The sequence below is a fragment of the Halichoeres trimaculatus genome, unplaced genomic scaffold (genome assembly GCF_033239565.1).
Source record: "Halichoeres trimaculatus isolate MK-OKI-2021-1 unplaced genomic scaffold, fHalTri1.1 fHalTri1_scaffold_11, whole genome shotgun sequence".
NCBI classification, from domain to species: domain Eukaryota; kingdom Metazoa; phylum Chordata; class Actinopteri; order Labriformes; family Labridae; genus Halichoeres; species Halichoeres trimaculatus.
Genome location: NW_027437189.1, coordinates 1779853 through 1794293, shown reverse-complemented (window position 1 = coordinate 1794293; position 14441 = coordinate 1779853). Strand labels below are relative to the sequence as shown.

At 42.3% G+C, this 14441-nt stretch overlaps 1 protein-coding gene across 1 annotated transcript; it reads right to left on the bottom strand.

Annotated features, from left to right (window-relative positions):
* Positions 1-357: 357 nt before the first annotated feature.
* On the bottom strand, positions 358-13052 carry ccdc135 (coiled-coil domain containing 135). The gene is made up of 19 exons (XM_074680808.1): positions 12997-13052; positions 11671-11829; positions 10951-11036; positions 8699-8867; positions 8497-8622; positions 8205-8399; positions 7976-8116; positions 7674-7901; positions 7421-7558; positions 6925-6991; positions 6608-6736; positions 5038-5166; positions 4703-4899; positions 4404-4619; positions 4195-4305; positions 3897-4007; positions 3624-3818; positions 3383-3522; positions 358-2084 (listed from the first exon to the last, which is right to left on the bottom strand). Exons 3-19 carry the CDS (start codon positions 11034-11036, stop codon positions 1997-1999), a joined length of 2466 nt encoding a protein of 821 aa, XP_074536909.1. The 5' UTR covers positions 11671-11829; positions 12997-13052; the 3' UTR covers positions 358-1996.
* Positions 13053-14441: the final 1389 nt, after the last annotated feature.

Here is a 14441-nt window from a genome sequence, read left to right as displayed (position 1 = left end):
TCTTCTTAAATATAATTACAAGTTGGCGACTCTATTGACCCATTGAAATACTTATTTATTTATTTATTTTACCAAGTAAAATGTTTGTAAGTAATGACAAAATGAAATAAAAAAATATAGTAGAAAAAAAATAAAAGACAGTGATTGTAAAAGAAAGAAAAGTAAAGGAAATACTTGGAATAGATGAATTGATTAATACATTTTTTCGGAGTGTGAGATTATTTCTTGTTTAAAAGTTTAACTGTATATAAAAACAAAATCAGGTAAACCTAACTGGTTTCTTTATAAAAGTCTGAATTTATTGATCAAATAAAAGTAATACTCTGTTATAATGACTCACAAACTGTCTTTTTTCTAATTCTATTTAAACAAATTTATATTTCCCACATTATTTATACTACTTGTATCTTATGCTGATGGGCTTTTATGTATAACCAAAACAACAAAACAAAACACAGATAGAGGGGTTGTGAAATGCCCTCTAGCTGCATATTTTCTAAGTTACTGTGAAACTATAAACAACAAAAGAGGTTAATTTTAATATAAAACCATGCTAACAGAAAATGGTTCATCAGTTTTTCACATTTCTTTGTTGAAGACCCATGAACAGTCCGTGACCGTAGATGTCAAACTCTGTATCACCAGAGCGCCCCCACAGCAGGAAGTCGCTGGTTTCTGGCACCGCTATCTGAGAGGACACAGGCTGAAAGTTTGGGAACCTCTGAGCAATCAGACGGGAAATCATCAAACAAAAACAGACAATTCTTCTTTACCACATTAGACATGTGAAAAAACAGAAATGCAGTATTATTGACGTTTGTGCCTAAAATTAAACAGGATTGGAGCTTTAAGTTTGGGGGTTCATAAAAATAGAAACAGAGGGTGTCTCATTCACAAAATTTATGCTGAGAAACTGAACTTTCACTAATAAAATCCACTGACAAAGCAGATCAGTACCAGCACAGCTGTTTTGGGGTCAGAGGCTGAAAAGTTTACACAAGACAGCTAGAAAGAAAAAACATTTAAACATTAACTACAGGAGCCTGCTGATCAAAAAATGACAAGAAACCATGAGTTAATAACACAAGATGCTCATTGCATTCATCAACAGTTCCATTATTAGAAAACAGAGAGCAAAGACCTGCACCTTCCAGGTGAGACTCAGAGGAACTCGTCTGTGCTTGTTCAAAAACACCTCAGACATGTGTTTAGTTAATGAACCCTCTCAGCTCTGAGGTCACCTGACCCAAAAACTGTTTTAAGGAATCCAGACTGAGCAAGGAGAGGCAGGACTCAGAGACAGACTTTCTGCTTCTGGTCTGTGATCAAATGTTTGATGAACTCCCGCAGAAACCCTGTCTTCACAGACAGCTTTGACTTTTCATGATTTTGTAAAAAGAGCATCTTTAAACATCATGGTTCATATTCACAGAGCATCCTAAGGCTAAAGTAGCTCTTAGTGACGCCATTCATAGAGTTTTTCCTCGGTAAGATAAGTGATTCACAAAGTGTCTTAGGCCTTAAAAGAGCTCCTAGAGCCCCGTTTCCACCAAGCGGTCAGGTACAGATCAGTACAGTTCGGTACGGGTCGGATCAGTAAAGCCTGATCCTGTGCATTGATGAAAAACATCCAGCAATTTGTCTTCTCTGTGATCGGCATGAGGCTCTTTGTTATAAAGAACATTCCAGCTTTGTTTCAGAGAAGTCTGTGAGCCACAGGAAGTGACCGTTCTGTCAGCCAATCAATGGACTGCAGTGTTTCTAGCTCCACCTACTGGGGTTGGCTGGTTTAGTCTGGCACCCTAACAGAAGGGAACCATAAAGTGGTACGGTACGGATCGGTAATGTGGGTACCTGTTCTGGTTTTAGTCAAAGGAAACGCCACAAAGTCAGAGCTCTGTGAGAGGACTCTGAGAAGCTTTGTGAGTACGGGCCCTTGGTTTCGTTAATGGAGAGATTAAAGGTTGTAAAAAATAAACGACAGGAAGCTCCAGGCTCAGCCCTCCAGGTAAGGGCCCAGTCGAGGATCTTCTCTCAGCTTCTTCTCCAGAGCGCTGTATCTCTCTGTGGCTGACACCTTGTGCCTGAAACACACAAACACACGGATAGCTTTAACTTTTTACTCTGTGCTCATGATCTGCAGCCTCCTTGTAGCTTTAAAAATATTCATGAAATAAAGAATAGTTATTTTTCTTCCAGAGGGTATTGATGATTAAAGACACTGACACTAAATAAAATCCTGTGTTAACATTTAGTTGAACTAAATCTTCATCCCATCTGTCAATAAAGCCTGCCACCGCTCTACTTCACCTCCTACAACATCAACAGCCCACCAACTTTCCATGCACCTGTGGCTAACCTCAAGTTTTACAGCCCTGGGAAGATAACTACATCTACAAAAAGACTCATCTGGAGAAAATACTGATTTTAATTCTGTGTGGATGGATTCATTTCACTGACAACGTGCTGGATTAATATACATGATTGATATGTGGCAAGACGTTAACAAACAACAAAAACTGAGTTCGGCAAAATGATCAATATATGTTATCCAATTAAAGTATTCTTTTAAAAATATTTTTTTGCAAATTTATTAAATTTCATAAATTCATTTTTTTATTTTTTTTTTTTAAATTCAAAAATGTTTGACATTTTTTTAATATCTTAAAAAAAATTCAAGTGTTGCAAATTTTTTTGTAATTTCAAAATTTTTTTTTTTTTTTTTAATTTTTGAAAATATATTTTTTAAATTTATCAAATTTTTGCGGAGCAATATTATCAATATATGTTATAAAAACTCAAGTATTATTCATGAAAACTTAAAGATTTTGAAATTTTATTCAATTTCCAATTTTTTTTTTCCTTTTTTTAAATTAAAAAACATTTGCAAATTAAAAAAAGTATCTTAAAATTCCCAATTTATGTTCATTTTTGCAAGGTTAAGTGATGTTTTGAAATTTGTGAAATTCCCCCCATAAAATTGAAAATTTTGCACATTTTTAAAATTCAAATAATTTGTTGAAATTTTATTTGTATTTATATTTAATAAATATTAAATATTTATTGAATATTTATTTATTTACTATAAAGCTTTTGCAATTAAAAAAAATTAATATTTTTTAAATTTCTGCCAATTTATTCAAAATAATAAATCAGGAAATTACATCTACAATTGCATAAATTATAAAAAAACTCTTTTCTCTACTTTTTTGTCTTTATTGTAAAGATAAAGTAGATTTTGTGGCTCCTGAATGACTTTAATCCAGGTGAGCTGAGGAAAAATGGCTCCTATGAAGGTTAAGGTTGCAGACCACTGCTCTGGAGGGAAAACATCTGTGTGTATCTGTGTGTGTATCTGTGTGTGTGTGTTTTGTGTGTGTACATCTTTAGCCGCTCCTTGGTGACGTGGATCTGCAGCGTCTTGTTACGGCAGTCGTTCTGGTACTCCTCCACCTGCTGCTCCGTCAAGGTGAGCTGGTTCTTCTGGTACGTCTGCTGCATCCTCTGCAGCTCCTGTGTCTCCTAAACCCAGAAACAAATCCTCTTCACATCATGTCCACACCGTGTCCACAGTAACAACCCACTCACTGTACACCACCCCTCTCTTATCGAACCTGTCTGACCTTGTCGTAGCGCTCCTGGAGGATGTTGGCCTTCTCCACCAGCCTCTGTCTGTAGTTGGACAGACACTGCTGGTACAGCTCCTTGGCCTTCGTGGAGTCCAGACCCTCTGGTTGGTCCAGGTACTTTGAAAGAGGCGCCAGGATGTCGTCCTTCCTCTCCTGATACCACCTCTGCTCCTCCTCGGCCAGACGCTCCTACAGCGGCACAGAATGAGCCGGTGACGTGTGCCCGCAGTGACTGACGCTGCTCATAAAGACGAAAAGTTGTCTCACCATTTCCTGCCTCCTGCTGCTCCACCGGGCTGCTCCCATCGTCGTCCACGGAGAGAAGGAGAGCTCAACGTTTTCCTCCTCACGCTGTCTGCAGGTCACCGTGTCTATCACCTACCAACACAGAAAGAGTCTGAGTCTCAGTTTGATTCTCAGATCCAAACAGTTTTTGTTGTACTTCATCTTTTGCTCCACATCATCGTGCAGGTCAGAGTCTGCTCAGTCCCTCAGAGGAGATGAGTTTGGCGTCTTCCAGGCTGAAGGTGATGAAACGAAAACTCTGTTTCCAGTCGACACTCACGTTTTGCCTCGACTGTTTGACTTGTTGAACCACCTCCTCCTCATCCTCCCTCAGAGCCTTCATCATCCGATACAGAGCCAGAGTGGACAGAGGCCTCTCAGCTGGATCCACCTGAGCCCACACACACACACACACACACACACACACACACACAGATCATTAACACAGAGTATGTTCACACAGCTGCTCTCTGCGTCTGTCGTCCGTACCTGGAAGCTCGTGGCCATGTCTCGCCTGAACTCCTCGGCCTTCCTCTCGAACGTGGACTTCCGTGGTTTGACGAAGCTCCTCTTTGCGGGGATGACTCTGCGGGGGTCCAAATGGTAGGTCACCTCGATCTGATTGTGAGCCAGCAGGAACACTCGCTCAGCGACGTCTTGGTCGGCAGGTTTGGATGAGTTCCTGTGGAAACGCTCCACCACTTTCTGCACAAAGAGGACAGACTGGGATCAGTCTTCCTGTCTCTGCTGGTCCTGATCAGGGTCAGTGCTGAGGTCGAGTATGTCACCTGAAGCCACTCTTCGTCCTCTGTAGCTTCTCTGAAGTCAGCGCGTGGGTCAAAGACGGCGTGGCGGAAGTACAGGAGGTCTGCGCGGCCCTCGTAGTACTCCTTCAGCTCACTGGGGGACACCACCCTCCGAACCAGATCATCGGGCTGAGCCGTACCGAACAGCAACTCGTGCTCGATGTCTGTGAATCTGTGACCTAAGACACACACACACACACACACACACACACACACACACACACACACACACACACACACACACACACACACGAGTCCATCAGGAGGGATATAACATGAGGAGACTCTGTGTGTTTTAAGCTCGTGTTTTCGTTTACGTGTGAGGTGGGAGCGTCTCCCGTGTTTGAAGCGCTCTGAGGTGACGCCGTCGACCTTGTTGATCTCCCGCTCCTCCAGGTGGTCTTTCCTGTTCTGAAACCACTCCTTCACCCTGAGCTCCTCCGTCCCTTAAACACACACAGATATTATTATGTTGTCACATTTATCCGTCTCTGTGGCATCACTTAGGGTCCCAAACCTGAGGCCCCTGTGCCCAAGGTTTCAGTCCCAACCTTTGGAGGGTGGAGTGTGACCTTTAACTCTAGAGGTCATGTTAAAAGTCTCCAATGTGGAGGAGACCACTGCAGGTTGTGGCCTTAAAGCTACTGGTGTCTGTCACCCTCGGCAGAGATGGTGGTGGACCTGCCCCCATTGCCTTGTGAGACTCCCAGGTTGACTCTGTGGACTCTTACACTTCCTGGGGACCATCATCATCCAGGATCCTCTAGAGGGATCAGAACATCAGCTGCTGAGGAAGTTTAACCTGCCAAAGACTGTGATGGTCTACACCTCCATCACTGAGTCCACCCTCACCTCATACATTACCATCTAGTACGGTACGATACGGTACGATACGGTACGATACGGTACGATACGGTACGATAGAGTACGTTACGGTATAAGACGGTAGGGTACGGTACGGTATGGTACGGCACGGTAGGGTACAGTACGGTACAGGATGGTACGGTACCGTACCGTAGGGCACGGTACGGTTGGGTACGGTCCAGTACAGTATGTTAAGATATGGTACGTTACGGTACAGGATGGTAGGGTACGGTACGGTACGGTACAGGATGGTACGTTATGGTACGGTAGGGCACGGTACAGTAGGGTACGGTACAGAATGGTACGGTATGGTACGGTACAGGATGGTATGGTACGGTACAGTGCAGTACGGTAATATATGGTAAGTTACGGTACAGGATGGTATGGTATGTTACGGTATGGGACGGTACGGTACAGTACGGTGCAATACACTACAGTACAGTGAAGGACAGGGGCAGGCTGAAGGTGATTGGCTGCACACAAACTCTTTAAAACACCCCCTCTGGCAGGAGGCCAAAACCACCAAGGGCCAAAACCTCATGCCACAGAAACAGGGCCCCTGACCCCGCTGACCCACCCATATTGTTCAGATATTTATATTCATGGTTGGTGTTTTGGATCAGTTCTTGCACCATCAATCAAAGCAAATTCATCCTGATGCAAAACTTGGCAATAAATCTAATTCAGGCCTTTGGGGTCAGTAATTTGGGGACCTGACCAGGTTTTAGTCAAAGGAAACCTTGGACCAGAGGTGAGTACCACCGTCTATCCCAGCACTAGCGGCCTAACTGACCTAAAACTGAGTTTTAGTAAACAAACAAAACCAAAATATGTCTTTAAAAAAATAATAAATTTCTGATTCTTGTAGATGTTAGAAAACAGTATTCTGCGTACTGGTTCATGGGGTTGAGTCCTGCACAGGATCCACATCCCCTGATGAAACATGTCACCCACTGATACCCCGCACTTTTTAGCCAGAGAAATATCTTCAGGAAGGAAATAAGTTTCTCTCTGAGCCCTCACAGTTCAGGTCTTTGTAAGTGGTCAGCCGTGTGACCAGCCCGTCCCGTCTCAGGTAGATGGCAAACCTCTCCAGCTTTGCTCTCCTGTAGAGAGTCACCTTCTGTCTCCCTGGCCAGCGGTCCTCCAGGTCTGGAAGGGAAATGTACGGCAACATCAGCAGGGACACACTTCAACAAGCTCAGATGGTTAAAGACACTGCAAACGTTTTGTAGGTGAGATTATTATCGAACCAGTTAACTGAACTGAAACTGCTACTACTACTTATTTCTGTCAGACTGATGACACAGACGATATGAGTAAACATAGACGTGTGCTACCTTTTTTGGAGATTCTGATGTCGTCCACCCAGGATCTGGGCATGTCGAAAACACTGGGATTCCTCTTCTCACGAACAAAAAAAGAAGGAAAAAGGTGAAACGTTGACTTTATATATGTTAAATATGTGTCTTCATGAAGTTTGAGTGACTGAATGTCACCGTGAAACATTAAACTGAGCTTTCCCGAATGAATCCTGCAAAGTGAGACTTAAGTTTCAGTTTCTCTTCTCTGCATTCTCTTTATTGCTCATGTGCTCATAGATAGATAGATAGATAGATAGATAGATAGATAGATAGATAGATAGATAGATAGATAGATAGATAGATAGATAGATGGGAATAGGAACTTTGTCTCTTCTGCAGTTAAAACAGAATTTTCTCTTTGACACGGCTCTTGGTACGAGTTCAAACATTTACGAACACAATAGATGCTGCTTTAAAAATTAAAATGTATTGATTTTCATTTTATGTCACTGATTGGTAAGCAAAAACACACCTCTCCATCTTCGCTGTTGTTCACCCTCGTCTGACTCTCCTTCCTCTGCGACGGCTCCAGGGTCAGCTGCTTTTTACTGGTGGCTCCAAACAAGACCGGCTCCCACAGGCTCAGATCCTCCAAGTCATACACCAGATTCTACACACACACACACACACACACACACACACACACACACACACACACACACACACAGATTGAGATTTGTCGCAGACTCTGACTCTGAGGTTGGACCTCATGTGTCGTCACTCACAGCGCAGCCGTCGCTGCAGTCCTGCACGTTGACGTAGTAGTTGAAGTTGTCCCACACGCTGTCGACGCCCAGGAAGTTGTCGTCGCCAGTGGAGTAGCGTTTTCCCGTCAGAGGGTCGATGAAGAAGGCCTCCTGGACGCCGCGGCTCCCTGACAGCACCAGAACCCAGCAGTGTCTGCGCAGGCCTCGCAGGGGGTCGGCGGGCGGCTGCTGGCGCTGCAGCTCGCTCTGAAGCAGGAGAGGTCAAAGGTGAAGGGGTGGGGTCAGAGCTGTGGATCAGTGCAGGTGTGACGTCACGTTACCTCCTCCAGTTTCTGTTTCTGCAGCAGTGCGGCTTCAGCGTCCCGCTCCTTCTTCTCCTCCTGCGTCAGAAAGTGACTCCTCAGCTCCCTGCGAGGCTTCAGCGCGTACCTGTGCTCCAGCTGCTCCTCCAGGATCACGCTCTGCACAGAGCAGGAACAGGAAGCACACCTGAGCACACGGCCACACCTGAGCAGCTGAGAGGTAGTGAGCAGGAAGAGCCGGGCTTACCTGGACCGGAGCGTCCAGCAGGGGGCAGTCCTGCAGGCTCTGGTCCAGCAGACACATCTCTCTGACGGCGAAGCCGCTGACGCAGTACGCGTCGTAGTTGATGCTGATGAGCAGGCTGCACAGCAGGGAGGCCGACTCGAAGCTCGTGGCTCTCTGACTCTGCAGCACCCAGGTCGGGGAGGAGAGAGTCCTGGGCTGGAACACACACACACACACACACACACACACAGAGTCACAGTCACACATCAAACAAAGGCTTTTTGCGTCTCTGAGGGACTGCTTCCTCCCTCACCAGGTCTTCAGGGGGATCCAAAGGGACCAGGGACAGGAAGTCCGCCACGAAGCCGGCACAGCCCTCCCAGGTGTAGAGCTCAGGTAGGCTCGTCGATGTCAGCCCCAGAGTGGTGGAAACAAACTTCTGAAGGACAGAGAAAGGTCTGAGGACTCAGGGGACCACAGAGGGACCTGGACCTGGTGTGTCCCAGGGGTCTTACCTTCACGCCGCACTCGTTGAGCGGGCTCAGCAGCAGCGGTTTGCGTTCAGGGAACAGGTACGAGTACTGGCGCTGGAAGCTGTCAGCGATCTTCAACATGTGGATCTCGTTAGGGGAGTTGAGTCTGTAGGACTCAGGACGCAGCTGGTCGTTGTTTTTCTGGGTCGGACTAAGGAAAGCCAGCGGGGTCAGAGGGGTCGTAAATAACACTGACACTGACAGGACAAAATATCAATGCAGCGACACTTTATCTTATCCCTGAGGTTCAAATGATTTATTTAAAGGAACTGACTCTCACTCACTTTGGTTCGTCTGATTTCTTAAAATCGTTTAGTGATCGTCTTAAAAACGATCAGTTTTCACCCAATGTTACCATCAGTGTGGTCAAAGTATCAGACATCGTATCCTTTTGTTCTGTATGAAATCATATCAAACAGAAAAGATATATACCCACGTAAAGTTTTGCAAACCAAGAGGCTGTTCATTCTTATTTTAACCGACCAACCAGACAAAGAGGCATGTTCATATGATTTTACAACTAGAGACTTGCACACATTTCAGCTCCAAAAAAGGGCACATCAGCATGTGTTTTTACTCCCACAGGGAAGAAAAAATGGAATGAAGCACACATTTTGGCTCCCAAGAAGCCACTTAGGTGGACATTTTTTCTCCCAAAAGGCCACTAACGCACCCATTTCTGCTCCTAAAAGACACTCTAACACTCATTGTGACCCTTAAAAGGGCAGTTAAATGCTTATTTTGACTCCCAAAAGAGAAACTTAGCTCTCATTAAAACTCCCAAAAGGCCACTTTGGCACACATTTAGGCTCCCAAGATGCCACTTCACTTCGGTGCATATTTTTGCTTCCAAAAGGGCACTTGATGCACATGTTGACTAAAAAAAGGGTGCTTAAGCGCACTTTAGTGCTTCCAAGATGGCCTCTTAAAACACATTTAGGCTCCCTCCAGGGCACATTAGCACCCTTTTTGACTCTGAACAAAAAACTTTAGGGCTCATAAGGTCAATGTAGCACACATTGCACATTTTGGCTCTAAGGTGGACACTTTTGCTCCAAAAAGGGGAACACATTTTGACTCCCAAATGAAAATTTAGCGCTAATTTTTACTCTCAAAAGGCCACTCTAGCACACAATTTGGCTCCCAAATGGTGTTTAAGTGCACTTTTGATTCCCAAAAGGATGTTTTAAAACACATTTATGCTCCCACAAGGGCACGTTGCCTCACTTTATGCCATCAAAAGAGTGCTGTAGCACACGTTTTAGCTCCCACAAGGGCATGTTAGCGCACATTTTGACTCTGAAAAGGAAACTTGAGCACACATTTCTTCTCCCAAAAGGTGATCTGGCGCTTGTTGCGACCCTAAAAAGGGAAGTGAAATGCTTATTTTGACTCCCAAAAGACCACTTTATTGCACATTTTGGTACCCAAAACACAAAATTAGCACTCATTTTGACTCCCATAAAAGTAAATTAGAACTAATTTTTATTCCCAAAAGGCCACTTGATGCACATGTTGACTAATAAAAGACTGCTTTAGCGCACTTCTGTGCTTCCAAGATGGCCTCTAAAAGCACATTTAGGCTCCCTCAAGGGCACGTTAGAGCACATTTTGACTCTGAACAAATAACTTTGGGGCTCATCTTTATTCTCAAAAGGTCAACGTAGCACACATCGCACATTTTGGCTCCCAGGAGGGCCCTTCAATGGTCATTTCTGCTTCCAAAAGGGCACTAACTCACACATTTTGACTCCCAAAATGAAAATTTAGCGCTCATTTGACTCCCAAAAGGCCACTCTAATATACAGTTTTGCTCCCAAAAGGGCACTTTATTGCACACTTTGACTAAAAAAAATGGCACTTAAATGCACTTTTGGTTCCCTAAAGGGTCTTTTCAAACACATTTAGGATCCCAAAAGGGCACGTTAGCTCACATTTTGCTATCAAAAGGGTGCTGTAGCACATATTTTAGCTCCCACTAGGGGAACTTAGCGTGGGTTTACTTGGTGTGGTTTTCTTCCTTTTTGCATATCACTGTAATAAATTGTGTTATATTGTTTAGTACAGTGTGTAGTTTGGATCCTGATATCTGATCATAATCAAGCACTAAAACTCAGTATGTTTTTATTCGTCTTTATTTTGGGAAAATGATCTTTAAAATTGGTCTTGAGTGTGAATCAGGGAAATGGATGGTGGGTCAAGTCTACGAACAACAGGAGCTAAAAGTCTCTTACGGACTGATGGTCTCTCTGAGGTCCTCCTCCAGTGACGGTCCAGCTCCAGCCGACTCCTCCTGGTCTGACTCCACAACAGTCTCCATCTGTCAGGAAAGAGACATGTGATTTTACACACAGGTGTCATCACCTGCTAGCAGCCTGTAGCATGCTGATGCTAACTGGTGCTGGGGCTGGTGTTCTCTGTGAGCTGAGGATAATTTATATATTGAATGTTTTGCACCATAAACTTTCTTGTTTTGCTGCTGTGACTCTGAATTTCCCTTCAAGCATTAATAAAGTACATTCTATTCTATTCTATTCTATTCTATTCTATTCTGTTGCTTGAAAAAATAACCTGAATGACATTTCTTGTATCGATAAAATATTTTTTTTTATTTCAATAAACTTGACAAGCTGGATTGTTTAACCCCATTAGAAACACCCCTAAAACAGTCGGTCATTTTTTTCTTTCAATATCTTAAGTTAAAACATTTTTTCTGGATTTATCATGTGACAAACAAAACAAAAAGTCCATTAAAATAATTTGTTTTGTATTTCCATTAATGAGCTGAAGGAGTCCGTAGACTCCCTGAGGAGGAGCTCTGCTGACAGGATGCTAACTTCACTCGTCTGTTGTTATATTCAGTAAACTTAATGACATCACAACAAACTGTTATTCCACGGATTATGACGTATTGAAAAGTTCCCGGATCGACTTCAGATTAAAGTCAGACTCACTCGGTCCCACAGAGGAGGAGGAAACAGCTTTGTTGGGTGAGTGTCCTGCTCGGAGGTGAAGTTATTCAGCCCAGTTTCTGTTTCCAAGTGTCTCCTTCTCTGTATCCATGGCAACACCAAACGGAGTGATGACGACACACTGTGTTGCCTTCAGGGTGCCTCGGAAATAACAGAACCGCTTCAAACACCTTTTACCGCCCGGTTTGTTTCAATTCAGCACATTGATTCAGTGTTTACTGTGATTTCTTTTTTTTTTTTTTTTATAACAACTCATTTAAACAGAAGGGGAAAGATTAACTGCAGACACATTTCAGTGAAAAAAACAACAACACACAAACAGAAGGATTGACACTGTAGAAGGCTCCAGATCCAGGTCTGAAAGTTTGATGATCTACTTACCACACAGTCAAACCAATTCCTATCAAAGTTTAAAAGTACTCAGTCTGTATTTATGTCCACACTTTACTGTTAACATTAACACTCATTAGTACATGTCTGACGAGCTTCTCTCGTCTTATAAACATGTTTTCACTTCAAGGAAGATGAATCCCTCAAAGGATGTTACCTCGATTTATTTAGCCTATTGTTTTAATATTTTCTCTCAGACATTGGGAGGGCTCATTTTTGGAAACAATAGCTCTTGCATTTTGTTTTGATTATTTATTTATTTATTTTTTTCTATTGAAATTTTAAATAATACAGTGAATACAAGAACAAACACTACAGATATGCACGACACACTGTGATATAAATGAATAAGAGATAAGGAGAAAAAAAAACATTATGAGACAAATAAATCTATTTTTTTAGATGCTAAGAGGAAAAATCTACGGAAGCCCCAAAAGGCTGCAATTAAAAAAAGTAATAATAAAATAAAAATGAAAATATTAAAGAAAAAAAATCTGTTTTTTTTTTTTAGATATCGATTTGTTTATCTCATTTTCTTGAGGAAACAAAGAAAAAAAAATGTCCACATCTTGAAAAAATTAATTGGAATTAACATGCATCACAGGAAAATATGAGAAAAAAGGAGAAAAATTGTTTTATTTGATCATAGCCTTTAGGATTTCTGTAACATCCTCACCAAAATACTTTATAAAATGGTGTTTAAATACTTTATATATATATATATGTATCAGTTTAAGGGATTCAAAATGAAGCTGTGGTTCCTGTAAACAAACAGGGAAAACAGGGGGTGCATTTTTTTGTTTACATTTGTTAATATGAAATTTACCATTTTACTGAATTTTTAATAACATTATAACACCCTAAAAATTTATAATAAGAATTACATTAAGTTTTTTAAAACACTAGCTTGTGCCTTACCTTCTGTATTTCATCTCACAGTGCGTCATGTTCTCAGCGTCCTCCCACAGAGCTCTGGTCGGGGGTTGGGTGTCGGCTGGGAGCATCCTTGAAGCAAAAGTATTCGGGTCAAACTGAGGACTGTGGACGCAGCTGAAGGAGGAAACTGTACAGATCACATCACGGTACTGTTAATCCTCTGTTTGAACCATTTGACTGCTGAAGTTCCTCGGTCACTTTCCTAAACCTGTGGTTAAAGTAGAGTAATGATGAACTCAACAGTTTGATTTTTCTGTAAGTAGAAACTTGAATGCTCTCTGCTTGGCTCTAACTGTCTGAAAAATGTTGCTGAGAAAGTTTGAATCAAGATGTTTTACAAAGTGATTTTCAGGAGGTTTTAGCGTTTTTTTTTTTTTTTTTTAACTTATGCACGTACGCAGGAAAACGGCTCTTGTCGAAGCTTATGTAATCACTTCCTACCGTGACATGTTTACGTATACTGTGCAGCAGATGATGGAGTGCTCCCCTAACTGGAGACTCATGGCGCTCACGGCCCTCGGCTTATCATGTGTGCAGTTTGCAGAACATCACGTCCTCCCCCGTCAGGGAGGGAAGAGCTGAGGGAACATAAAGCTGCACATGCTCCTCACTTTACGCTGTTTTTCACCTGTTAATCATCATTTCTTCACTTTGTGCAGAGGAAGTCAAGTTAACACCGTTTCAGTAAAACTGCTGTCTGAATACCTGCTGCATGCTGCGTTCATAAAAACAAAAATATAATCTTTATTTATAAAGCAACTGGTAACAATGTGTATGGGAGTAGGGTGAGCAAGATATCCGTATTTGTTGTATGTTATGTTGGTGTATGTCTATATGTGAATGTGTTGTAATGTAACTTGTGTTTTATGCTTATGTTTGTTTAGGGACCCCCTTGAAAATGAGATGCTGCATCTCAAGGGGCTATCCTTTAATAAATTCAAACAAAGAGCTGTGACAGTTAAAACCACAGTAGAGAGTCAGGGAGATGACAGGAAGTGTTTTTTCACAGAGGGCGGTTAGACGGTGGGTCAGTGAGTGTGTTAAAGACAAAAAGATAAAAAAAACAAATGTGGGGGGAGGGGAAATACATCAAGTGTAAAAAGGGGAAACGGAACAGGAAAAGGTGAGGTCAAAGAAATAAAAACCAAGCGAATATTTGAGAACATAAAGATGAACAAATACAAATCAAACAATTCAAAAAAGATTGAAGTCAAACTAATTACAATAAAAAAATAAAACTAATTAAAATAAAATTTAATGATGTTTAATGATGTAGAGATAGACCAATATGTTTTTTTTCAGGGCTGATACCGACACTGATTATCAGTAGTCAAAGAAGCCGATAACTGATATTTGGGGCTGATTTTCATCTGCAGTAAAGGTGAAAATATTGGTGTCAAACTTTGGGATGAAACAAACTCTAACAC

Bases quoted from the DNA above. Each gene is read 5' to 3' on its own strand.
- ccdc135 (XM_074680808.1), bottom strand. From the start codon at position 11,036: ATGGAGACTGTTGTGGAGTCAGACCAGGAGGAGTCGGCTGGAGCTGGA. The intron at 8,400-8,496 runs GTGAGGGAGGAA...TGTGTGTTCCAG, and splicing joins TGGATCCCCCTGAAGACCTG to CCCAGGACTCTCTCCTCCCC. The intron at 4,306-4,403 runs GTACGGACGACA...GTGTGGGCTCAG, and splicing joins ACATGGCCACGAGCTTCCAG to GTGGATCCAGCTGAGAGGCC.